Source organism: Bos javanicus, chromosome 7 (genome assembly GCF_032452875.1).
Source record: "Bos javanicus breed banteng chromosome 7, ARS-OSU_banteng_1.0, whole genome shotgun sequence".
NCBI classification, from domain to species: Eukaryota; Metazoa; Chordata; class Mammalia; order Artiodactyla; family Bovidae; genus Bos; species Bos javanicus.
This window is the reverse complement of record NC_083874.1, coordinates 38613277-38637100: the sequence shown is the minus strand read 5'-3', so window position 1 is coordinate 38637100 and position 23824 is coordinate 38613277. Positions and strand designations below refer to the sequence as shown.

Genomic DNA, 23824 nt, shown 5'->3' with positions numbered 1-23824 from the left:
TGGATAGAGGAGCCTGGTGGGCTATAGTCCATTGGGTCTCAAAGAATCAGACATGACAGCGTGCGCACACGCACACACACACACGATTAAAGCATAGGTCTGTATGACGGTAGCATCTGTGCCCCCTCCTCCTGTTAATAAGTATGGAAACCCTTAGCAACCCCTTCCCCACACTGTGGCTTAGTTTCCTTCCCTCCAAGATGGGCGAGTTGGAGGGGTGGGACTTGGACTCTGCACAGCTAATGTGAGAAACCATCAGGAAGTCTTGAGGCCTTGTGGATTGTGTGTATACCTATAGCCTGGATGATTGAAGCTGTCAGGGAAAGGTGAGGTAAAAGTAAAGGTGGAGTTTTATAAGTTAGATCTGAGTTTACAATGGGCATGGATGTGTAGCCAAAGTACCTGAGTGTTAAGAGAAGAATGAACTCTTGTGTAAAGCCAACTACCTCATCCCCCGCTCCCCACCACGGGTCTTACCTTGTTTGTGAATTCAGATTTTAATATAATAGTTTTGCCAGAAATGCTCACACACACTTTTGTCCCAAATCCTCACCTCCAATGTCATTTTCTCTACTAGAACAGCTCTTAGCTTGTGCTCATGTGGGGAGTGACAGTGGCAGCAGCTACACCTTCACCAACAGGTCTTCGTGGAGTGTTGGGACCAGGATCCAAAGCCACTCCCTCCTTCCCCACCAGGTTGAACCCTTCCCTACCCTGCAACACACACACACACACACTGGGCTAGCAGTACCACTTCTTCCAAAGAGGTGAAACAGCACTGACCACAGGCTCACAATTCTTGGTCCCTTGGCCAGTCCTCAAGGAAGTGCGGCCACTTTTCTGTGAAGCCTTTCTTTGTATATTTATTACCTGTGCTTCTCGCCTTCAACTTTTACACGGATCCTGCTCTGCAACTGAATTGTCACAACTATGAAAAATTCTGCTTCATCTGCAGAGTTGCAGATCTGATCAAGCAGCCACTTTACCCACAGAAAGTGAAAGTCACTCAGCCATGTCTGACTCTGTGACCCCATGGACTGTATACCAGAGTGGGTTGCTATGCCCTCCTCCAGGGGATTGAACCCACCCAGGGATTGAACCCAGGTCTCCCACATTGCAGGCAGATTCTTTACCAGCTAAACCACAAGGAAACCCAAGGATACTGGAGTGGGTAGCCTATCCTCCAGAGGATCTTCCCAACTCAGGAATTGAACCAGGGTCTCCTGCATTGCAGGTAGATTCTTTACCACCTGAGCTATCAGAGAAGCCCTTTCTTACAGAAAAAGAGCTCTATGAATGGTGTTCAGGGTTGTTCAAGTCTGGCTCCTGCCTCTGGCACACTCCAGCCACACCTGATGACCTCAGTCTCCGAACAGAACAATGCTCTCCAAACAGAACACAGACCAGCTAGGTCTGGCACCCTCAGGGCTCCTGACTTTTACTCACTTGTTTCCCTCTTCAAAATAACACTTTCTTACGAATACCACCTAATCCTTCACATTCCAGCTGAGAAGCCACTTTTTTACAGTTTGCCCTGTGTGTGTGTAAGTTGCTCAGTGGTGTCCAACTCTGCGACTCCATAGACAGGTTCCTCTGTCCATGAAATTCTCCAGGCAAGAATACGGGAGTGTGTTGCCATTTCCCTGCCTTTATGCTACTTCCAAAAGTGGTACTTTGTGTGTCTTAGGACAGTTCTTAAACTCAAGACCAGTTATCTATCTCTCTCCACCTAATCTCTTTGGGCTTCCCTGGTGGCTTATATGGTAAAGAATCTGCCTGTAATACAGGAGACCCGGCTTCAATCCCTAGGTCGGGAAGTTCCCCAAAGAAAATGGCAACCCACTCCAGTATTCACACCTGGAGAATTACACGGACAGCGGAGCGTGGAGGGCTACAGCCAACCCTACTGCAAATGAGGTGGATATGACTGAGCGGCTAACACTTTCACACTGCACAATGTCCAGTCCACACTCTTAACATACAAAGGAAGAAAAGAACAGCACTAACCTATCCTCTTTAAAAGTTGAAATTATCCTGACAGTCAGCCCTGCACACTCTGGGTCTACCTTTCCAGCCTTAACTCTGACTACCCTATCCTACACAGGCCACATCTTTGTTTACTGAGAAACTTAGGCATTGCCAGAACTTGACTCCTGCTAGACCCTCTGTCAGGAAGCCTCTCCCTCTCCTGCCCTCCCAGCAGCTCTGAGATTCCTCACTTCCCTATAACTTCAGATCCAGGTCTCCTCGAAGTCTTCTTTGGTTCCCCAGTTACTCTCTCAGCTCTATTATGGCATTTACAATAATAATCATTTGCGTACATATACAGGCCTTCAGTTTAAAACCACAGTCATCATTTTGTTTATCTCGCCACTCTGAACATAGGTGTTTCACAAAGATAACACCAGCAGTATTCTCACCAGTCAGCTTACTCTGCAAGCCCCATCCTGCCCTGCCTGCCTTGGCCGGTGCGGGTTAATAGGGGCTGGATAGAGTCCGGGTCGGGATCCCAGCTAGCCTGGTCTCTGAGCTCCCCGGCCACGAGAGGGCGCAGTGTCCACTAGCGGGGGCGTGCCGAGTGACGTCACTCCTTGGGCGAGGCTGGGCAGCCGGCACCCCGCCCTCTTCGGGAACGGCGGTTTCCACGCTTTTACCCGGCTCGGTCTGAGCTTTTAGCGCGTGCTCGAAATCCTGCAGAGTCACACAATGCTTTGCCTGACGCTTTCGCCCTCAGCCCCGGCAACAGTTGCGTAGCCACCTACAGTGGGCGGAGACACCGTACCGCAAGACAGACGCTCAGGAGAAAATTTGTCCTTCTGCGCGATCCGGCCCTCAGAGGTCGTTGCTAGGTGCCGACGTCCGCTTCCTTACATCTGATTGGGTCTCATCATAGGTGGGACGGGGTTTTACTGTGGTGCGCATGCGTGCAGCAAGGATGGCGGAATCGGAACCTGAGCGGAAGGTGGGAGAGAGGTTGGAGTCCGCGCGGGTGGAGAGCGAAGGTAAAGGCCGGGGGTCCGGGTCTGACTCGTGTGTATCTGCAGCGGGCTCGCACCGACGAGGCGACTGCCACAGGAAGCCGCTCTGAGGCAGAGGATGAGGACGACGAGGACTACGTGCCTTACGTGCCGTTGCGACAGCGCCGGCAACTGCTGGTGAGGGCCGTGGGTCGCGAGAAGAATGAGGGCAGGAGATGGGGGTTTAGCGATGCGATGGGGGTGGCCCCGGGTCCGCGGGGTGAGGTGTCAGTACGCGGGAGCGTGGTCCCCAGGCAGACGAGGAACTGGCAATGTCATCTGAGGAGTGGGGCAGCTCTGCGCCTCCGAGCACAGGACCCTCTCCCAAAAGCCAGGATCCTGACGTAGGCCCCCGGGCCCGATGCGCCACTTGCGTTGGGCTTGGCTCTGAGGGGCACTGGTGGAACCTCAGCTCCAGAAGCTGCTGCAGCGAAGACGCAAGGGAGCTGCGGAAGAGGAACAGCAGGACAGCGGCAGCGAGCCCCGAGGAGATGAGGACGACATCCCATTGGGTCCTCAGTCCAACGTCAGCCTCTTGGATCAGCACCAGCATCTCAAAGAGAAGGCTGAAGGTGGGCTGGGCAGCAGGCCGGAGGCTCAGTGTGGCGCACTGCTTTGGTGTCTCTCTGACACCTTCTGCTTCTTTTGTCAGCCCGCAAGGAGTCTGCCAAAGAGAAGCAGCTGAAGGAAGAGGAGAAGATCCTGGAGAGTGTGGCCGAAGGTCGAGGTATGGCTGTAGCCAGGGCAGAGAGAAGGTGAACTGAGCCTCCTCCCTCAACCCTAGGCATGTTCCATTTCAAGGGACCTGGCCTCTGGGAAGCAGGAGCCAGCCTTGAGCCATATCTGTTTTCTCAGCTTTGATGTCAGTGAAGGAGATGGCTAAGGGAATCACATACGATGATCCAATCAAAACCAGGTACGTCTTTCCTGTCTGCAGTTGGTTCGTCTTACTTGGGATGATAGGTGGCTGAGACTGGAAGGGACACCCCAAAGCCAGGTGTGCCCAGGTGCTAGCTTGACCCTTGTCACCCACCCACAGTTGGACACCACCCCGTTACGTCCTGAGTATGTCTGAAGAGCGGCATGAACGTGTCCGGAAAAAGTACCACATCTTGGTGGAAGGCGATGGCATCCCACCGCCCATTAAGAGCTTCAAGGAAATGAAATTTCCTGCAGGTACCTGGGAGCTGGAAGCACCAGCACATTATATGCGTACAGGCTGTGCTGAGTCTTTTGTTCCTGTGCACGGGCTTTCTCTAGTTGGAGCTAGCAGGGGCTACACTTTTTGCGGTGCACAGGCTTCTGTTGTGGAGCATAGGCTCTAGGCACTCAGGCTTCAGTAGTTGCAGCACACGGGCTCAGAAGTTGCGGCGTGCGGGCTTCATTGGTTGTGGCACACAGGTTTTAGTTGTTCCACAGCATGTGGAAATCTTCCCACACCAGGGGTCGAACCCGCGTCCCCTGCATCGGCAGGCAGGTTTTTATCCACTGTGCCCCCAGGGAAGTCTGCAGTACCACATTGTGATCATGAAACATGCACCACATTTTGATAGTGAAACGTCTGTGAGGTTGTATCCTAGGCCCCCACCGAAGTCCAGAAGCTTCTGCATCAGGTCTAATCAGTGGAGAAGGAGGAATTTGTCTTTATGCTTCTTTTTCAGTCCCTGAGCTGTTCATATTTTGTAACCTCTGCCATTAGGGAGCTTTGGAGGGCAAGTAATGATGGCTTTAAACAGAACTGGGTGTGAATCCTGCCTCCACTTAGCCTAGAAGCCTTGGACAAGTTTGTGTGTCTGTCTGAGATCGTCGTTTGTAACGTGAGGGGCATAGTGCCAGTTTTACAGGCGTTAGGGGCCTGTGTCTCGTATCCTGTGAAACACAAAAATGAAGCCAGGCTGTTTTCTGTAGCCATCCTGAGAGGCCTGAAGAAGAAGGGCATCCACCACCCAACACCCATTCAGATCCAGGGAATCCCCACCATGTGAGTGTGAAGCTGGCAGTCCTGGGGAGGAACAGCCACCGGATGAGAAGCAGTCTTTGTTTTCCATGGAGCCTGACCCTCCAGCCTCTCTTCTCTCACCAGTCTCTCTGGCCGCGACATGATAGGCATAGCCTTTACTGGCTCAGGCAAGACACTGGTGTTCACTTTGCCCGTCATCATGTTCTGCCTCGAACAAGAGAAAAGGTTACCTTTCTCTAAGCGTGAAGGGCCCTATGGACTCATTATCTGCCCTTCGGTAAGAGAGGCTGGCCTAGAGGGCAGGGTACACGAGGGAGGGAGCCACTTTCTGGTGCCAGCCACTGCCCCTGTACCTGCAGCGGGAGCTGGCCCGACAGACCCATGGCATCCTGGAGTACTACTGCCGCCTGCTGCAGGAAGACAGCTCACCACTCCTGCGCTGCGCCCTCTGCATCGGGGGCATGTCCGTCAAAGAGCAGATGGAGACCATCCGACAGTGAGTCCAAGTGACCCTGCCCCATGGGCTTCCTCAGAACCCCTTGACAAGCCAAGAGACCCTTTGCTTTAGCTACTCAGCAGAGCCTTGCAGAGGCCGCTCATGGGCTCAGCCCTCAAGGAGCCCCCAGTCTAATGGGGAGGTGGGTTGGGACAGAGGAAGGTGCTAAAGTACTCTGGGACCACAGCAGATAGAACAGGGGCATCTGGGAGGTCAAGGAGTCAGGGCATTCCAGGCAGAAGGCAGAGAGGTGGAGGGCCTGGGGTGTCCAGGACGATCAGGGTTGTCCAGTGTGATCTATCAAGGAGGCTGAGGCTCTAGGATGTGGCTGGGCCTGTGCCCTTTCCACACAGTGCAGTTCCTGACAGACATCACATCACTACATGTCCAGGGTTACAGACAGGCCAAACCCAGTCCCTGTTTCATAGGCATTGCTAGTTAGGGAGGATGCAAACATGGAAAAGATGGGTTCAGTGTACCAGGAAGCTGATCCCATTGAGGCCTACAAAGGGACCTGTGGAAGCACAAGCTGAAACTATCTGAAGATTCAGGTCAGCCCTCTTAGGGGCAGAGGAGTGATCAGGGGACGGGTGTGTGAGGCAGAGGTGACCATATGGCTGGGGTCTAGCAGAGAAGGCTACAGTGCTCGCCAGGAGAGCATTGTTCTGTTCGGAGAGCAAGGTGGTGGCAGTGACAAGGAGGGACAGGCGAGGAGAAACAGGAAGGAGACTGGAAGGCAGAACAGGGCGGGCTGCCGGCCCCTAGGTAAGGTCGAGCAGGTGGCTCAGCCCTCAGTGTCTGCCCTTGGTCCCCAGCGGTGTGCATATGATGGTGGCCACCCCTGGGCGCCTCATGGATCTGCTGCAGAAGAAGATGGTCAGCCTGGACATCTGTCGTTACCTGGCCCTGGACGAGGCTGACCGCATGATCGACATGGGCTTCGAGGGCGACATCCGCACCATCTTTTCCTACTTCAAGGTGCCCTTCCCCACCTGGCCGGGACGTTCCCGCCTCGTCCCCCCCTCCACACACACCACATTCAACTCTGAAGGGCCCTGAAGCCCACCCACTGTCCCAGCCACTCAGCCTCCCCAGCCCCCGCATGTCCGCTTCTTCCTCAGGGCCAGCGACAGACCCTCCTCTTCAGCGCCACCATGCCTAAGAAGATTCAGAACTTTGCCAAGAGCGCCCTGGTAAAGCCTGTCACGATCAACGTGGGGCGTGCCGGGGCCGCCAGCCTGGATGTCATCCAGGTACCTGCTAGGCAGTCTCACCTGGGAGGCTGGGGTCTTCCAAGGCTCCCGGGAACTGATCAGAGCAGGGTGGGCAGCGGGGGTTTCATTCACAGCTTTGGCCCTTAGTAGGAAGCCTTCTTATAGTGCCCCGCGCTTGGCAAGAGGCTTCTGGTCACCTCCCAGCCAGGCCTGGGGACCCATTCTCTGTGGCAGGGCCAGGGCTGGTGAGCCTGTTCTCAGGACCACCTGACCTGATCCCGGTGGTGGCAGGAAGTGGAATACGTGAAGGAGGAAGCTAAGATGGTGTACTTGCTTGAGTGCCTGCAGAAGACACCGCCACCCGTGAGTGCTGCCAGCCAGGCTGGCCGGGGGGCAACATGCAGGGGGAGTGTCACAGGGGGCACCCAGGAGTCAGTCCCTGTGACCAGAGTTGGCTTTTTCTGGACAGGTGCTCATCTTTGCAGAGAAGAAAGCAGATGTGGACGCCATCCATGAGTACTTGCTGCTCAAGGGAGTGGAGGCTGTTGCCATCCATGGGGGCAAAGGTCAGGGTGGCATGTCCTAGGCACGGACCCCATCCCCGTAGCAGCCCCTCATCTTATCCTTTCCCCTACCTGGACAGCCTGCCACTCCTCCCCAGACCATTGCTGTCACTCTAACAGTTCCTGCCTGACCCTTTCCAGACCAGGAGGAACGGACCAAGGCTATCGAGGCATTCCGGGAGGGCAAGAAGGATGTCCTTGTGGCCACGGATGTAGCCTCCAAGGGCTTGGACTTCCCTGCCATCCAGCACGTCATCAATTATGACATGCCTGAGGAGATCGAGAACTACGGTGGGGTATTTGGGAGGCCGGGGTTGAGGGCTCAGCCCCAGGCCCTGGAGAGGGGGCCACATGCCCTATTCCCTGTCTCTGCAGTGCACCGTATTGGCCGAACTGGGCGCTCAGGAAACACGGGCATCGCCACTACCTTCATCAACAAGGCCTGTGGTAAGTCTGCCACCAAGGCCGTCTCCTGGGCCCTCCACCTGTGACCACTCAGGTTCTGGCTTCAGGGCCCAGGGTTGGACCTGAAGACTCCCCACTATCCCCACAGATGAGTCAGTGCTGATGGATCTCAAAGCCCTGCTGCTGGAGGCCAAGCAGAAGGTTCCACCGGTCCTGCAAGTCCTGCACTGTGGGGACGAGTCCATGCTGGAGATCGGAGGTGATGTGGGATGGAAGGACCCTAGTCTGGTGGGGGCAGTCGAGCACACCACGGAACAAGTGCATGCTGCCCCTTGGTGGACTGGGGGTCTGATGGGGGTGCCCAAGGTCTGGGGTATGGAGGCTGGCCCCGTAATCATGCTGACCCTCCCTACCCCGGTACCCCATTCCCACAGGAGAGCGTGGCTGTGCCTTCTGTGGGGGCTTGGGCCATCGGATCACCGACTGCCCCAAGCTCGAAGCCATGCAGACGAAGCAGGTTAGCAACATCGGCCGCAAGGACTACCTGGCCCACAGCTCCATGGACTTCTGAGCTGGCTGCCACCCCTCCTTCTCCACGAGGGGCCTCTGTCCCTGGAGCTCCAGCCACTACCACCGCCCCCCACCACACACACACCCCCGCCCCATGGACAAGAAGACCGCAAGCTCGGCTCAGCTGGCCTGGGTTGGGCCAGGCTGGACCTGGCTGCCTGCTCCCCATGCCCCCCAGAATTACTATTTTTGCTCCCCTTTAGCTGCCATTAAAGCACAAGCCTTTCTGGTCTCAGCCTCTGTGTTTCACCTTGTCTGCCCCGTGCTCCCTGGGCAGGCCTCACCCTCTGACCGCCAGCGCCCCTCTGAGGTGGGACCTTGGTATCTCCCACAACCACTGCCAAAACCTGCTGGTACTGAGCTGTGGAAGGAGCTGATTGCCTGGGGCCTCCTGTGGAGGCTTAGGGTAAATTTCCTCTATTGTGACTCAGAAAAGGACCACCCTGATAGACCAAAGGGAAATGGTTGATTGGGGTTTCTGGTCTTTCTGGTTGGCTGTTATAACCTCCAGCCCTGCCCCAGCCTCCCTCTTCCTGTCAGTGTGTAAAGTTCCCCGGGCCTTCTAAGGCCCTTTGGAGACGTCCTGTCTCAGGCCCACTGCCCATGCAGGCTCCCAGTAGGGAGGCCTCTGCTGTTTGCCAAGTGGGCAGCAAATGCCGTAGGACTGCCACCCAGGCCACATGCATCCACTGACCCAGCTATGTGCTGGGCTCAGGACCCAGGTGAGCCAGACAGATGCCCTCTGGGAAGTTCACAAGTGAGTGGGACAGACAGATCAGCCATGAATAAATGCAGGCTGCGGTCACGGGACTGCTAGCAAAGGGGCCAGGATTTCAGCATCTTGCTAGGGGTAGATAGAAAAAGAGCCCTGGTGGCAGGCAGCTCCTCTGCGCCAGACACTCCATGCGCAGGCCACGCGCTTATCCCAGGGGGACAGCGGTTGCTCGAGCCCTGTTTGCCACTTGGTGTGTGGCCTTGGGCAAGTTACTTAATGTTTCTGAGTCTTGATTTCCTCATCGGTGAAATGGCAATGAGAATGCAAAGGACATGGTGTCTGGGGCTGCTTGGGCCATAATGGGCACAAAGCCAGGTGAATGAGGCCCTAGATTTCCTGCCTGAGAAGCTATACAACCCACATGTGACCCCCAAACAGTATTTGGGCTATTCCTTCCTAGAAGTGGCACAGGATAAATGACACAAGGCTGTCTCCAGAATTCAGATTCATATGCAGAGCTCAGATACCTGGCCTCCAGCAAGGCAAGGCTTAGAAAGTGCCCCAGCCAGAAGCAAAGCTTAAAAAAAAAAAAAGCATGTGAGATCTCCAGGGAACTCGGCAGGGGCGTGCCACCCTCTCACGTGGCTGGGGCCGTGCCATGAGGGCAGGGGCCTTTGTGCTCTCAAGATAGCGTGGGGTGGTCAAAGGAGGCCTCCTGGAGGAAGAAGGCCAGAGGGAGAAGGCCCAGTGCCCTGAGGAGCACGGTGAGAGGCGCCCTGAAGGGACCAGGCGTGGGGAGGTGGAGGAGAGAATACTCCTCGAGTGCTGGGCCCAGGAGTCCAAGCTAGACCTGAGGGCACTGGGAGCCAGGCAGCATTTAGGAAGGGGAGGGATGGGTTGTTTGGGGATGGCAGAAAGGGCCGAATGGGCCCAGGTAGGGCCATGGTTCAGTGGGAAGATGCCAAGGCTGGCAATAGACAGGAGCTGTGAAATGGAAAGGACCAAGTGACTGTTAGAACTGTTTTCCAGCATAAAGACAGGCCGACCAACTAGGACTCTTGAATGGGAAAGCAAGGAGTTTGCCCATCTGGCTAGAGTAAAGTCCTGGGGTGGGGACCAGGCTGTGGGCATGCCAGGCCCCAAGGTACACAACTGCCCCAGGATGGGGGAGGGGTCGGAGCGCATGACTCAGGAGCCAGTCTGCGGTCAGAGGCTCACACCCAGCTGACGGGGACAGGCAGGGATCATCTGCCCTCAGGTAGTCTGAGGCCCCTGCCTGGCCCTAGTGGGGTACCTGGAACCCTCCCCACCCCATTCTAGCTCCTTTACGGTAGGCAGGGCTCCCCTCCCCCAGGCCTGCAGCTGCCTCTCTGGACAGAGGGAGGGGGAAGTGGCCAGAAGGGGAAGTGTGAGGAGTTCCCCTCCTGCCCGTCATCAGTCTCCGCAGGTCCTCGGAGTGTCGGCCCTGGGGCCCGACCGCGGCCATGGAGCCTCTGGAGACCCCCGTCAAGGACGGCATCCTCTACCAGCAGCACGTCAAGTTCGGCAAGGTGGGGACCCCAGCTGCCCGGCGGCCGCCTAGGACAGGTGGTGGGCCTCTGCCCCAGACTCGGACAGGCCGCTAGGATTGGGAAAAAGAGGGTAGGCGTCAGGGTGGGGAATCCAACCTGGGTGTGGAGAAGTTCAGCCTCAGCGAGACCTGCCTCATTTACAGGTGGGAAGCCAAGAGCGGGGAGCCGGTAATGCCACCCTTGAGGCAGAGCAGAGGTGAGGGGCTGGCTAATCCAAAAGCCTTCCATCCCATCTACTAGTGGCACTGTGGCCCCTGAGAGGGCTGGAGGCTGAGCTGGAGGAGCCCCTAAAAGGGGAGCTCCATCCTGCTGAAGAGGGCTCGGCTCTTCCCAGCCCTGTCCTGAGGTTGCGGGCCCTGCACACTCATAGCTCAGCCGCAGCTGCTGCCCAGGCAGATAAACCGTCTGTTTCCTTTGCTCGGAATTATTTGCATGTTTCCTTCCTTGCCATCATGAGACAGAGGCCTCCCTCCCACCCCACCCCTTGCCCCATGGCCTAAGTGACCTTTTCTTTGCAGGCGGTGGGGGTACCGACAAAGCAGGGCTGGCAGGTGGTCTGCTGTAGCCACTAGATATTACCCAGTAGAAGCCCCAGCCTCGTGCGTTCTCACAACCTTTTGTTTTTTAAGTATTTTTTTTTTTTTATTATTTACTTGGCCATGCTGGGTCTCAGGGGCGGCGTGCAGGATGTTTTACTTGCCACATGTGGGATCCAGTTCCCCGACCAGGGATCAAACCCAGGCCCCTGCATTGGGAGCATGGAGTCCTAGCCACTGGACCACCAGGGAAGTCCCCCCTCATGACCTTTGAGAGACGAAGATACTAGTGCTTATGGGGATCACAGTTGGGAAAGTGTGGGGGTAGATGTGAACCCAGGGCTGACTGACTCCAAGTACAGACTGTCCCCCTTGCCAGGCCAGCTCTGGCAAGGCATCCTGGGCTTCCCTGGTGGCTCAGACGGTAAAAAAGCTGCTCAGACAGTAAGGAATCTGCCTACAGTGCAGGAGACCGGGTTCAACCCCTAGGCCAGGAAGATCCCCTGGAGAAGGAAATGGTAACCCACTCCAGTATTCTTGCCTGGAAAATCCCATGGCCAGAAGAGCCTGTCTGGCTACAGTCCATGGGGTCACAAAGAGTCGGACACGACTGGACAACACTTCACTTTCACATGGCCTGAAGAGCGGGGAGGCGGAGGCCACCCTGGGTGGCCAGGAGCACTGGCTGAATGGCTTGTGTGGGGTTGAGATGCAGGTTGGGAACTGCCACTTGAGGGTCATCTCCCCCATTTTTATCTCCTGCAGAAATGCTGGCGGAAGGTATGGGGCCTACTCTATGCAGGAGGCCCCTCGGGCGTGGCCCGGCTAGAGAGCTGGGAGGTCCGGGATGGTGGCCTGGGGCCAGCAGGTGACAGGTCTGCGGGGCCTGGCCGGCGAGGAGAACGGCGGATCATTCGCCTGGCTGACTGTGTGTCTGTGCTACCGGCTGATGGTGAGAGCTGCCCCCGGGACACTGGTGCCTTCCTGCTCACCACCACGGAGCGAAGCCACCTGCTGGCCGCAGAGCACCGCCAGGCATGGATGGGCCCCATCTGTCAGCTGGCCTTCCCGGTGAGCACAGGGCAGGTGGGGAAGGCATCCAGGGGCGGGCTGGGGAGACCATTTCACCCACACCTTGTTCATCTCCATGCTCATTCACATCCCATCACTCAGCAAGCACCTAGAAGCCTGGGATACAGGCCAGAAGCCCGCAGAGCAAATCTCAGATAGCCATGAATGCTATGGAGAATATGAGAGGCTGAGTGGGACCATGAGTGAGTGGGGGGATGTTAGACAGGAGGGTCCAGGAAGGCTTCTCAGGAGAGGACAAATAACCCACCAGGCAAAGATCTGAGGAAAGAGTGTCCTCAATACCAGTCTGAGAAGGCTCCTGAAAAGAGGGAGCAGCATGGGCAAGGGCCCTGAGGCAGGGAAAAGCTTGATGTTCAAGGAGCAGAAAGGCCATTGTGGCCACAGGCTAAGGAGGGAGAGGGGACCCAGGAGGAGGCGACGGTGGAGAACTTGGTGGGAGCCACCTGAACCTGCCTTGGGCCACTTGTGGAGTCTGGGCTTTTATTCTGCTCAAGAGGAGAAGCCTCTGGGGAGTTGGACCCAGAAACTGAGTGTTTTAAAGCTTTGCAGGGTCTCTGATGGGCCAAAAGGAAATGAGTGGCAGTTCCTCAAAAATTAAACAAAGTTAACATATGACCTAGCAATTCTCCTCCTAGGCGTAGACCCAAGAGAACTGAAACAGGTGTTCAAACAAAACTTGCATGAGAATCTTTAGTGCAGCGTTGTTCACAGTAGCCCAAAGATGCAAACAACCCACATGTCCATCAACAGATGAATGGATAAACTGAATGTAGTCTATCCATACAACAGAACATTACTTAAAAAAGAATGAAGCACTGATACATGATACAACATGGGTGGACATTGGAAACATGCGAAGTCAGAACAACTAGACACTAAAGGCCACACACTGTGTAATTCCATTTACATGAAGTACCCAGAATAGACAAATCCATAGTTACAGAAAGCAGCTTACTGGTTGCCAGGGCTGAGGAGAGGAGGGAATAGAAAGTAAAGACTTAATGGGTACAGGATTTCCATTTGGAGTGATGAAAAAGTTCTGAATTACATCTCCATCCACTTTATTTTTTTTTCCCATCCACTTTAAAATGGTTAAAATGGTCAGTTTTATGTTGTGTATTTTACAATTCTTTTGATTAAAAAAAAAAAACAACAGGTAAATAAACAGGAGCAAGAGACCAGTGGGAAGCCATTGCATTTGACCCTGGCTATGGAGAAGGCAATGGCAACCCACTCCAGTACTCTTGCCTGGAAAATCCCATGGGCAGAGGAGCCTGGTGGGCTGCAGTCCATGGGGTCGTGAAGAGTTGGACACGACGGAGCGACTTCACTTTCACTTTTCACTTTCCTGCATTGGAGAAGGAAATGGCAACCCACTCCAGTGTTCTTACCTGGAGAATCCCAGGGATGGGGGAGCCTGGTGGGCTGCTGTCTATGGGGTTGCACAGAGTCTGACACGACTGAGGTGACTTAGCAACATGGTATCCTGGGGCTTCTCTGGTGGCTCCGATGGTAGAGAATCCACCTGCAATGCAGAAGACCTGGGTTCAATCCCTGGGTTGGGAATATCCACAAAGGAGGGCACGGAAACCCTGCTCTAGTATTCTTGCCTGGAGAATCCCATGAACAGAGGAGCCTGGCGGGCTATGGTCCATAGAGTCACAAAGAGCCAGACACTGAAGTGACTTAGCATGGCATGGCACGTGGTTTCATGGGCCAAGGTGGTCATGATGGAGATGCTCAGGGTCAGAGCCTGAAGAATGTTGGGGAAGATGGAGAAAGAGGTCAAAGATGGGAGGAAGAGTGGCCATTCACTCGTGGATCCCACCCTTGAAGCTCCCACCCCTTTACTGCTCCAAGGTATCACAGGGACACAGACAGACTGGCCCAGGCTCTGGCCAACCTCAGGGGCGATGGAGGACATCTTCACGTGTGCCCTAAAAGGGGCAGCCGGTGGGGAAATAGGCTCAGAGTGGTGCCCAGGGCCTTGCACTGTGTCACGGGTGGAACTGGGACTCGCACTCAGGTCGCTGGGTGCCCTTGCTTGTCACAGACCCCAGGGAAAGGATATGGGAATGGGGAGGAGAGACACTAACCTCTGGCCTTGTCCCATTCCCTAGGGCACAGGGGAGAGTTCCTCAGGATCTGGGGAGGCAGAGGCTCGGCAGAGGAGCCTGGTCCCCATGGAGGAGAACTCCATCTACTCTTCCTGGCAGGAAGGTAAGTTGCAGAGATTACAGAGGCAGCCTTAGCCCCAGCACACCCGGGGCGGGAAGCTTTCTGGGACCCCACCCAGGGAGTCTGTGCTTGTGGCCCTCACGGCCGGTGCTTGCAGTGGGCGAGTTCCCGGTGGTGGTGCAGAGGACGGAGGCAGCCACCCGCTGCCAGCTGAAGGGGCCCTACCTCCTGCGGCTGGGCCAGGACGCTATCCAGCTGAGCGAACCGGCCAATCCGCAGGCGCTCTACACCTGGCCCTACTGCTTCCTGCGAAAGTTCGGCTCCGACAAGGTGAGGTGCTGGGTCGCCGCCCCGCTGGTCCCGCAGGGAAGGGTGGCGGGTGGCGCGCGATTCCTGAAACCGCTGACTCCTCGTACCGCCCCCTGCCCAGGGCGTGTTCTCCTTTGAAGCCGGCCGCCGCTGCGACTCGGGCGAGGGCCTCTTCGCCTTCAGCAGCGCCCGCGCCCGCGACCTGTGCGGGGCCTTGGCCGCCGCCATCGCCCGCCAGCGGGAGCGCCTCCCGGGGCCCCGGCCCTGCCCTCTGCCGCGGGCCACCTCGCTGCCCTCGCTGGAGCCTCCAGGCGAGCTGCGGGAGGGGCCCCCGCGGCCCGAGGCGCCCGGCTCGCGGAAGATGCGCGCGGCCGAGCCCGGGCCACAGAGTCTGCCGCCGCTGCTGGGCCCCGCGGTCTCCGAGGAGCCGCCGGCAGTGCTCTACGCGTCCGTGTGCAAGCGGGCCAGCGTGCCCCCGAGCGCCGCCGCCGAACACCTGTACGAGAACTTGTGCGCGCCCGACGCCGGCTGCCGGAAGCTGGTGGAAGAGGGCCCGGGCGGCGGCAACCCCCCGGACAGCCCCATCTACCACAACAGCCAGGACCTGGGCTGGCCCGGCGCGGCCCACGACAGCAGCCTGGAGGCCCAGTACCGGCGGTTGCTGGAGCTGGAGCTGGCGGATAACGGCGACGAGGCCTCGGGGTCTGGCCGCCCGGGTGCGCACTCAGGCTTCAAGGCCAAGCTGGTGACATTTCTGAGCCGAGAGCGGAAGAAGGGCCCGGCCCCCTGCGACCGGCCCTGAACCACTTGGCGTGGCCGCCCGAGGAGAGGAGGGCACTCTCCCTGGGACAAGAGGGCAGGGGGGACAACCGACATCTGGGGACGCAATCCTCACACTCACTCTAGCCTGGAGTGACAAGGTAGGAGGCCTGGGGAGGCCCCCCACCCGACCCCCGTGTATAGTGTACAGATTTGCTGGCAATAAAGCCTTTTTAGTTCTCCTCTCTGTCCAGCCTCCTGGCCCACAGTGCTATCTCCTCCCTAAGGGCTTCCCTGGTGGCTCAGATGGTAAAGAATCCACCTGCAATGCCGGATTCCTGGGTTCCATCCCTGGGTCGGGAAGATCCCCTGGAGGAGGGCATGGCTACCCACTCCAGTATCCTTGCGTGGAGAATCCCATGGACAGAGGAGCCTGGCGGCTACAGTTCATGGGGTCGAAAAGAGTCATACATGACTGAGCGACTAAGGACAGCAAGGGTCCCGGCAGTGGTATGCCCAGGTCCACACAGATCCTCAAACACGGGTTGCAGCAAACACCAGTGCCCTGTGCTGGGTTCCAGGGACATATGTGACCCAGCGCCGACCTCTGCCACCCTTAGGTTCAAGTCCACTGGAGCAGGCAAGTGGAATGCAGATAATTATGGCTCCATGTGGTCCTGTGCGGTGGAAGTGACTCAGACAGTAGTAGGGCAGAGGGAGAAATAAGGCTTGCTGATGGGTGATGTACCCTCTGAATTGAGCGTAAAGGGGAGGCAGGGCTTCACCAGACTGGCAGTGAGCCCTGGAGCTTTCCAGGCTGAAGGTAGGCATGGTGGTTGCAGAGAGCAAGGGAAGAGCATGAACCAGAGGGTTCCTAGGGGTTTGAGGTTGAGTTGGCCACGCATGAGAGGTCTGATCATCCTACAAGGAGCTGGGTCTCATCCTCAGTGGAGGAACACAGTCAGACCAGGGAAAGCTGTGTGGAGGCTGATTTTGAGGGACCGGAAAGCCTGAGCTGGGGAGGAGTGGGGGAGGGGCAGGGGGCAGGGACTTCAAAGATGTGCACACCCAAAACAGTCTCCGCTGAAACTCAAAAATGCACAGACACTCCTGGGGAGTCCCTGGCCTCAGTCTCTTCCTTAGCCGTGAAGCATAAAGATCAAATTATACACCAGACATGCATTCATTCGAGTCTTACCAATGCCTACTTTGTGCCAGGCTCTGAGGACCCATGGCCGTGTTCATGACAGCCACAGTCCTGTTTTCAAGGAGTCCACATTCCAGAAGGAGATAAGGAGTCTCTCGAAGACTTCATTGGCTGCCTTACTGTCCTCTCCTTACTGCTGCTCCTGTCACCATCCCTGGGTCTCCATGCATACAAGCATCAATGCCCCCAAAGATCCAGCCTCCTGGTCCCTTGACCTCAGCACCACCTCAGCTGCTCACACCTTTGACACATCCCAAACTTCATCTTTATGATGGTGACGCTCCATTGTCACTTCACAGTGACACTGTCTTATTTCAAGTGTCTGCCACTGGCTACCTCCTCTCCTTCCAGCCCACTTCCTCTAGTGTTGCCTATGTGGCTGCTCTCCATTCTCACTGACCTGCACTGACCCTTTTCTCATTATCTGCACTGCTGCTGCTACTGCTAAGTTGCTTCAGTCGTGTCCAACTCTGCATGACCCCATAGACGGCAGCCCACCAGGCTACCCCGTCCCTGGGACTCTCCAGGCAAGAACACTGGAGTGGGTTGCCATTTCCTTCTCCAATGCATGAAAGTGAAAAGTGAAAGAGAAGTCGCTCAGTCGTATCCGACTCTTAGAGACCCCATGGACTGCAGCCTACCAGGCTCCTCCATCCATAGGATTTTCCAGGCAAGAGTACTGGAGTGGGGTGCCATTGCTTTCTCCCATTATCTGCACTACTCCAGTCCATAATCCCATCCTTGCCCTACTTGGATTCTGCCTTCTGCTCCCCTCTCCTTCCATCCTATTTTTGGGGCAAAGTCCCCAGCCTCAGGTGAACCCAATTCTCTGTGCCACCATATGAGAAATTACCATAACCAGGCTGACTGCGTTCTCTTTAACGATGTGGTCTCAAACCTCAAATAGATAGGCTGTCCATGCTGCCCAGAGATCCTGCATGCCACAGTGGCTGCTTTTCTCCTCCCCAAGGCTCTCATAGCTTCTTCTCTCCATCCCTGACCATTCTCACATTTCTACTTGGGAAATGGTAGCCAACAGAAGTGAGCATCCTTGACCTCCCACTGCTTCATCTACAAGAGCAGCTATATCTGCACCAGTCTCCCTCCTGCCCTACAACAGAAGAGTGTCTGCTCCCGTCTCCTCTCATTTCCCCATGGCTTGGCAAACAGAGCTCTACCCTCTCTCCTTGACCTGTTAATTCCATCATCATCATCATCATTTCCAGCCACACATAAATATGCTCTATAGTTTCTTTAAAACAAACCTCCCCTCGACCTCTCGTTCTCCTTCAGCCACTCCCCCATTTCTCTCTTCCTCTTCACAGAGAAATTCCTCAAAAGAGTTGTTGATTACTCTCATTTCCACTTTCTCACCTCCCATTCTCCTTTCAACCAAATCCAATCTCCTGGTGGTCTCCACAACTCCATTCCATCACTCTTATTAGGGTCACCAACCTCCTTTTTCCCCCAAACAAAAGCAACCTGGACTCTCTTTGTGATCTAGACTCTCCTTACTTCTCAGCAGCACTCCACACCCCTTCTTGGAATGTGGTCTTCACTTGGTTTTCCTCCTCCTCACAAGTCTCTTCTTCCCAGACTCTTCTGTCACCTTCCCTGCCTGAGTTCTGTGCGGGACTTCGGCATCAGACACAGTGTATTCAACCCTAGCTGCATACGTAATCACCTGTTGTTGTTCAGTTGCTCAGTCATGTCTGATTTTTTGCGACCCCGTGGACTGCAGCACACCAGGCTTCCCTGTCTTTCACCGCCTCCCAAAGTTTGCTCAAACTCATGTCCATTGAGTCAGTGATGCTATCCAGCCATCTCATCCTCTATCGACCCCTTCTCCTGCCCTCAATCTTTCCCAGCATCAGGGTCTCCTGCAGTCAAGTTGGCTCTTCACGTCAGGTGGCCAAAGGATTGGAATTTCAGCATCAGCATCAGCCCTTTCAGTGCAAATTCAGGATTGATTTCCTTTAGGATTGACTGGTTTGATCTCCTTACTGTCCAAAGGACTCTCAAGAGTCTTCTACAACACCACGGTTTAAAGGCATCAATTCTTTGGCGCTCAGCCTTCTGTATGGTCCAGCTTCCACACCTGTACATAACTACTGGGAAAACCATAGCTTTGACTATACAGATCTCTGTTGGCAAAGTCATGTCTCTGCTTTTAATTATGCTGTTTAGGTTGGTCATAGCTTTTCTTCCAAGGAACAAGCGTCTTTTAATTTCATGACTGCAGTCACCATCTGCAGTGATTTTGGAGCCCAAGAAAATAAACTCTATCACTGTTTCCATTGTTTCCCCATCTATTTGCCATGGAGTGATGGGACCGGATGCCATGATCTTCACTTTTTGAACGTTGAGTTTTAAGCCAACTTTTTCACTCTCTTTCACTTTCATCAAGAGGCTCTTTAGTTCCTGCTTTCTGCCATAGGGGTGATGTCATCTTCACATCTGAGGTTATTTGTCAGTTTTCTCCCAGCAATCTTGATTCCAGCTTGTGTTTCATCCAGCCTGGCATTTTGCATGATGTACTCTGCATATAAGTTGAATAAGCAGGGTGACAATATACAGCATTGAGGTACTCCTTTCCTAATTTGGAACTAGTCCATTGTTCCATGTCTGGTTCTACTGTTGCTTCTTGACCTGCATACAGGTTTCTCAGGAGGCAGGTAAGGTGGTCTGGTATTCCCATCTCTTTAGGAATTTTCCACAGTTTGTTGTGATCTACACAGTCAAAGGGTTTAGCATAGTCAATGAAACAGAAGTAGATCTTTTTCTGGAATTCTCTAGCTTTTTCTATGATCCAACAGATGTTGGCGATTTGATCTCTGACTCCTCTGCCTTTTCTAAATCCAGCTTGTACATCTGGAAGTTCTCGGTTCAATTACTGTTGAAGCTTGGAGTAGAGCCTTTTTAAAATGCCGATGCCTAGGCCCACACCCATGGTTTCAAATTTCATCTGTCAAGGCAGGCCTTGGGCACCACTTTTTCAGCTCCCCAGATAATTGTAGTATGCACCCAAGGCTGAGAACCACAGTCCTAAGTGAGTCAAGGTGGTCTCCAGATCTCACAGGCCATCTAAATATTGATGACCTGTAAATCTTGCCCCTGAGATACAGATTTAAGATTCCAACTGCACATGAGAGTTCTAGGTGTCTAAAGGCATCTCCAAATGTAGTGTGTGAAGGGAGGCTGTGGGGAGGTGCATTCTGTGCTATCCCATGGTGTTTGTGGCCACACAGGACAAAACCCAGAAAAATGTTGGAAACACCAAGAGGCACATTTCAGCCCTACTTACAGACGATCCTCCTGACAGGCAAAAGCTTCCCATGATTGATCAGGCTGCTTGCAACAGAGCAAGCTGAGGCTAGGAGGAGTCAGGGTACCTTCAGCAATGACCTCTTGGCCCCACAGTGGCAGGTCAGCTCCTGCCACCTCACAGAATGCCAGGACACACTTGAGGTTACCCAGAGAGTCAAGATCTTGGCCAGAACTGGGATCCAGGACCCTGGGTCCTTGGTCTGGCATGCTTCTTTTAAAAACTGTCAAAAAAATAAAAATAAAAATAAAAAAATAAAAACTGTCTTCTAATACTTTTATAATTTTACTTGTAAAAGTAGATTTTACTTGATTTTTCCAAATCTTTATTTTTACTTCTTTATTTGATGGCACTTGTTTTTAGTTGTAGCATGTGGGATCTAGTTCCCTGACCAGGGATCAAACCAGGCCCCCTGCATTGGGAGCGAGGAGTTTTAGCTACTGGACCACTAGTGAAGTCCCGTAAAAGTAGATTTTAATCTATATGTGATATATTTTTATATATGGCATGAGGTGGACCCTTGTTTTTTTTAGACAATAACCAATTGTTCCAACACAATTTATAGAATGGTTTTTCTTTCTATTTTAAGCAATTGAATGTTCTTTTTAAATTTATTTTCAGTGTATATTCATTTTTAAATTGAGTAGTTGATTTGATTTATAATGTTTCAAATATACAGCAAAGTGATTCAGTTATATATATATATGCTAAGTCGCTTCAGTCGTGTCCGACTCTGTGCGACCCCGCAGACGGCAGTCCATTAGGCTCCTCTGTCCCTGGGACTCTCCAGGCAAGAATACTGGAGTAGGTTGCCATTTCCTTCTCCAATGCATGAAAGTAAAAAGTGAAAGTGAAGTCACTCCTTCGTGCCCGACTCTTAGCGACCCCATGGCCTGCAGCCCACCAGGCTTCTCCGTCCATGGGATTTTCCAGGCAAGAGTACTGGAGTGGGGTGCCATTGCCTTCTCCGATATATATATACATGTATGTATATATATGTATGCATACATATATATGTTCTTTTTCAAATTCTTTTCCATTATGGGTTATTACAAGATATTGAATATAAATTTCTGTGTTATACAGTATGTTCTTGTTGTTTTGGCATGCTTTTTTTTATTACAAATCTAAACCTTTTTGTTTCATGGCAATTTTTATGAGGTTCCAATCAGAAAGTAGAAGAGAAAGTCTTTGGAAACGCCTAGGGACCTGGCCCTGGAGCTACAGGTATCCTGACCACCAGGGGGCACTGTGGCCTAGCCCATGGCCAGTTCCCCCCTACCCAGCGGCTGCCTGTGCAGGGAGCTCTGGTGGCTCCATCTAGGTCTGAGCCCTGCAGGAGCCCAAGGAATGGGATCCCTGGCTCTCCCTGTTGGAGGGCTGCCTGGAGCCCCAGGCTGCCACTTCTTCCTTTCTTCATTTACTGTTTCACTTTCTCAATCCTTCCTTCATCTGTTTATTCATATCCGCTGTGTGCAGTCACTGGGGAGACGGTGAACAAAACAGACAAGACCCTGTTCTCAGAGGACTGACTTTCTAATGCAGACAAAGGGCAATGAAGAAACAAACACTTAATATAATGTCAAATGGTGGTAAGTGCTATAGGGAAAAAGTAAGGCAGGATAAGGAACTAGTGCATCATGCAGGTGAGGTGTCAGGGGCTGCTGTTTTAGATAGGATGATCAAGAAAGGAGGCAACATCTGAGCAGAGACCTGAGCACAGTGAGAGAGCCTGTTGTTTTAATATCTGGGAGAAAGTGTTTCAGCAGAAGGAGTCGCAAACACGAAGGCTCTGAGGCAGGAATACCTTTGCTGTGATGGAGGAACACTCAGGAGGCCAAGTGACTGGAGTGGATGGAGTGAATGAGGAGGTGAGGGACCCAGTTTATTGTGTCTTGGTGGATGCAGTTTATTAGTGTCATGTACATCTGAAACACTTTACTTTCCAGTGTGATACCAGCCCACTGGAATGCTAAAAGCTGAGGGTGATTTGATGTGATCTCTGCTTTAGGGAATGGCAACCCACTCCAGTACTCTTGCCTGGAAAATCCCATGGGAGGAGCTTGGTAGGCTGCAGTCCATGGGGTTGCTAAGAGTCGGTCGACTGAGCGGCTTCACTTTCACTTTTCACTTTCATGCATTGGAGAAGAAAATGGCAACCCACTCCAGTGTTCTTGCCTGGAGAATCCCAGAAATGGGGGAGCCTGGTGGGTTGCCGTCTATGGGGTCGCACAGCGTCAGACACAACTGTAACGACTTAGCAGGAGCAGCAGCAGCAGCTGCTTTAGAGGGACTTTGGCTGCTGCAGTGAAAGAACTCTGGACTGGGTAAGAGTAGTAGCAGAGAGCTCTATTAGGAGACTGTTAAAATGTCCAGACATGAGAGAAGTGGCAGGGACATACATGGAAGCCAAATGTGGAAGAAATTCTGAAGGTGGAATTTGCAGAATCTGAAGTATGAGACAGAAAATAAAGGAAGGAAAACGTCATAATTTTTACTGGACCAGGCAGATGAATAATGCTGCTCTTTTAATTTTCTTTTTTTTTTTTTTTTACTTTACCAAAGTGAGGAAGGAGTTAGGGAGGTGGAGAAATTGCAAGTTTAAATTGACTGATGCTGAAGCTCCAATACTTTGGCCACCGGATGAGAAGAGCTGACTCATTACAAAAAACCCTGATACTGGGAAAGATTGAAGGCAGGAGGAGAAGGAGACGACAGAGGATGAGATGGCTGGATGGCATCACCGACTCAATGGACATGAGTTTGAGCAAACTTTGGGAGATGGTGAAGGACAGAGAAGCCTGGTGTGCTGTAGTCCATAGGGTCACAAAGAGTTGGACACGATTGAGCAACTGAACAACGACAATGATGATTTGAAATAGACATCCTAGGTTTGACGGACTGTTGGATACTGGAGTCTGGATTTGTTGGGGAAGGCCAGATCCGGACATATAAGTTGGGAGTCCTTGGCATATAGGTGTTATTGATAGTCACAGAACAGAATGGGGTCCCAGAGAGTGAATGTAGAGAGGAAAGAGCTGATGACCATGTTGGAAAGCAAATGAGGAGCTGCAAAAGGAGGTGGAGAAGGAGAATTCAGTAGGGCAGGAGGCAGGATGGTGCAGAAGAAGCAGTCAGTGGGACAGGATGAAGCCACGGGGAAGAGGGAGTGTACCCTGACCAGAGCTGTTTCTAGGTAGGGAAAGAGGAAAGCTGAGAAATCACCACTGATTGAACAACCTGGAAATAATTAGAGACCTTTTGAAGAGGGAATTAATTCAGAGGACTGGTGGGGACAAGAGCTTGACTGAATGGGTTCAGGAGAGAATGGGAGGAAAAACGGGGAGGAAGGGTAATAAATAACTCCAAGGAATTTTACCCTCAAGGAAAGTAGAATAAAAGAATAAAAGAGAGATTGCTGAAAAGTGATATGAGATCAAGAGAAAATTTCTTTGAAGATGAGAACTCATACATCAGTTTATGTAGTGAAGGAAATGATGCAGAAGAGGATGAAATATGATAATAGTGGAGAGGGGAGAATAGCATTGGCCATGCCCTGAGGCGTGGACATTTGTTCACTCACTCGCAAACCTGGGTCCTTGCTCAATTTCCCCCGCTGCCTGAGCTAGCCGCCTGGGCTGAGCACTGGGTCAAAGTGGGGACTCTGACACCCTTATTGGAGGCGCTGCCGATTCTGGAGCGGGTAGCAGGACATAGCCCATCAGGATAGTCGGCACTTAGGTGGGGACGCTGGGCTGCTGACCGCTGACTGCGAGGGGTCGGCGGTAGGAATAGGTCAGGATTGAGTAACGATTGGGGCCAGAGCCAAGGGTCCCTACACCTGTGTCGGCTGTCATTTTCTGCCTTCGGTGGAATGTTCTGCAAACTTAACTTCATGCTCCCCCTT

The 23824-nt window shown here is 53.5% G+C and overlaps 2 protein-coding genes across 2 annotated transcripts; both read left to right on the top strand.

Annotated features, from left to right (window-relative positions):
* The first annotated feature begins 2854 nt into the window (after window positions 1-2854).
* DDX41 (DEAD-box helicase 41) lies at window positions 2855-8460 on the top strand. Its single transcript, XM_061423097.1, has 17 exons — window positions 2855-2962; window positions 3045-3155; window positions 3430-3589; window positions 3670-3744; window positions 3873-3933; window positions 4057-4193; window positions 4926-4998; window positions 5101-5254; window positions 5337-5473; window positions 6289-6451; window positions 6595-6726; window positions 6979-7050; window positions 7157-7253; window positions 7392-7541; window positions 7626-7697; window positions 7804-7914; window positions 8090-8460. The coding sequence occupies exons 1-17, from the start codon at window positions 2921-2923 to the stop codon at window positions 8224-8226; spliced, it is 1884 nt and encodes a 627-aa protein (XP_061279081.1). The 5' UTR covers window positions 2855-2920; the 3' UTR covers window positions 8227-8460.
* Window positions 8461-8548: 88 nt separating this feature from the next.
* DOK3 (docking protein 3) lies at window positions 8549-15632 on the top strand. Its single transcript, XM_061423105.1, has 5 exons — window positions 8549-10490; window positions 11813-12118; window positions 14260-14359; window positions 14475-14647; window positions 14748-15632. Exons 1-5 carry the CDS (start codon window positions 10425-10427, stop codon window positions 15426-15428), a joined length of 1326 nt encoding a protein of 441 aa, XP_061279089.1. The 5' UTR covers window positions 8549-10424; the 3' UTR covers window positions 15429-15632.
* Window positions 15633-23824: the final 8192 nt, after the last annotated feature.

Coding starts and splice junctions, on each gene's coding strand:
- DDX41 (XM_061423097.1), top strand. CDS start 2,921: ATGCGTGCAGCAAGGATGGCGGAATCGGAACCTGAGCGGAAG. Junction 3,156..3,429: donor GACAGCGCCGGCAACTGCTG/GTGAGGGCCGTG, acceptor GTGGAACCTCAG/CTCCAGAAGCTGCTGCAGCG. Junction 7,915..8,089: donor GTCCATGCTGGAGATCGGAG/GTGATGTGGGAT, acceptor CCATTCCCACAG/GAGAGCGTGGCTGTGCCTTC.
- DOK3 (XM_061423105.1), top strand. CDS start 10,425: ATGGAGCCTCTGGAGACCCCCGTCAAGGACGGCATCCTCTACCAGCAG. Junction 14,360..14,474: donor CTACTCTTCCTGGCAGGAAG/GTAAGTTGCAGA, acceptor CGGTGCTTGCAG/TGGGCGAGTTCCCGGTGGTG. Junction 14,648..14,747: donor GAAAGTTCGGCTCCGACAAG/GTGAGGTGCTGG, acceptor CCCCCTGCCCAG/GGCGTGTTCTCCTTTGAAGC.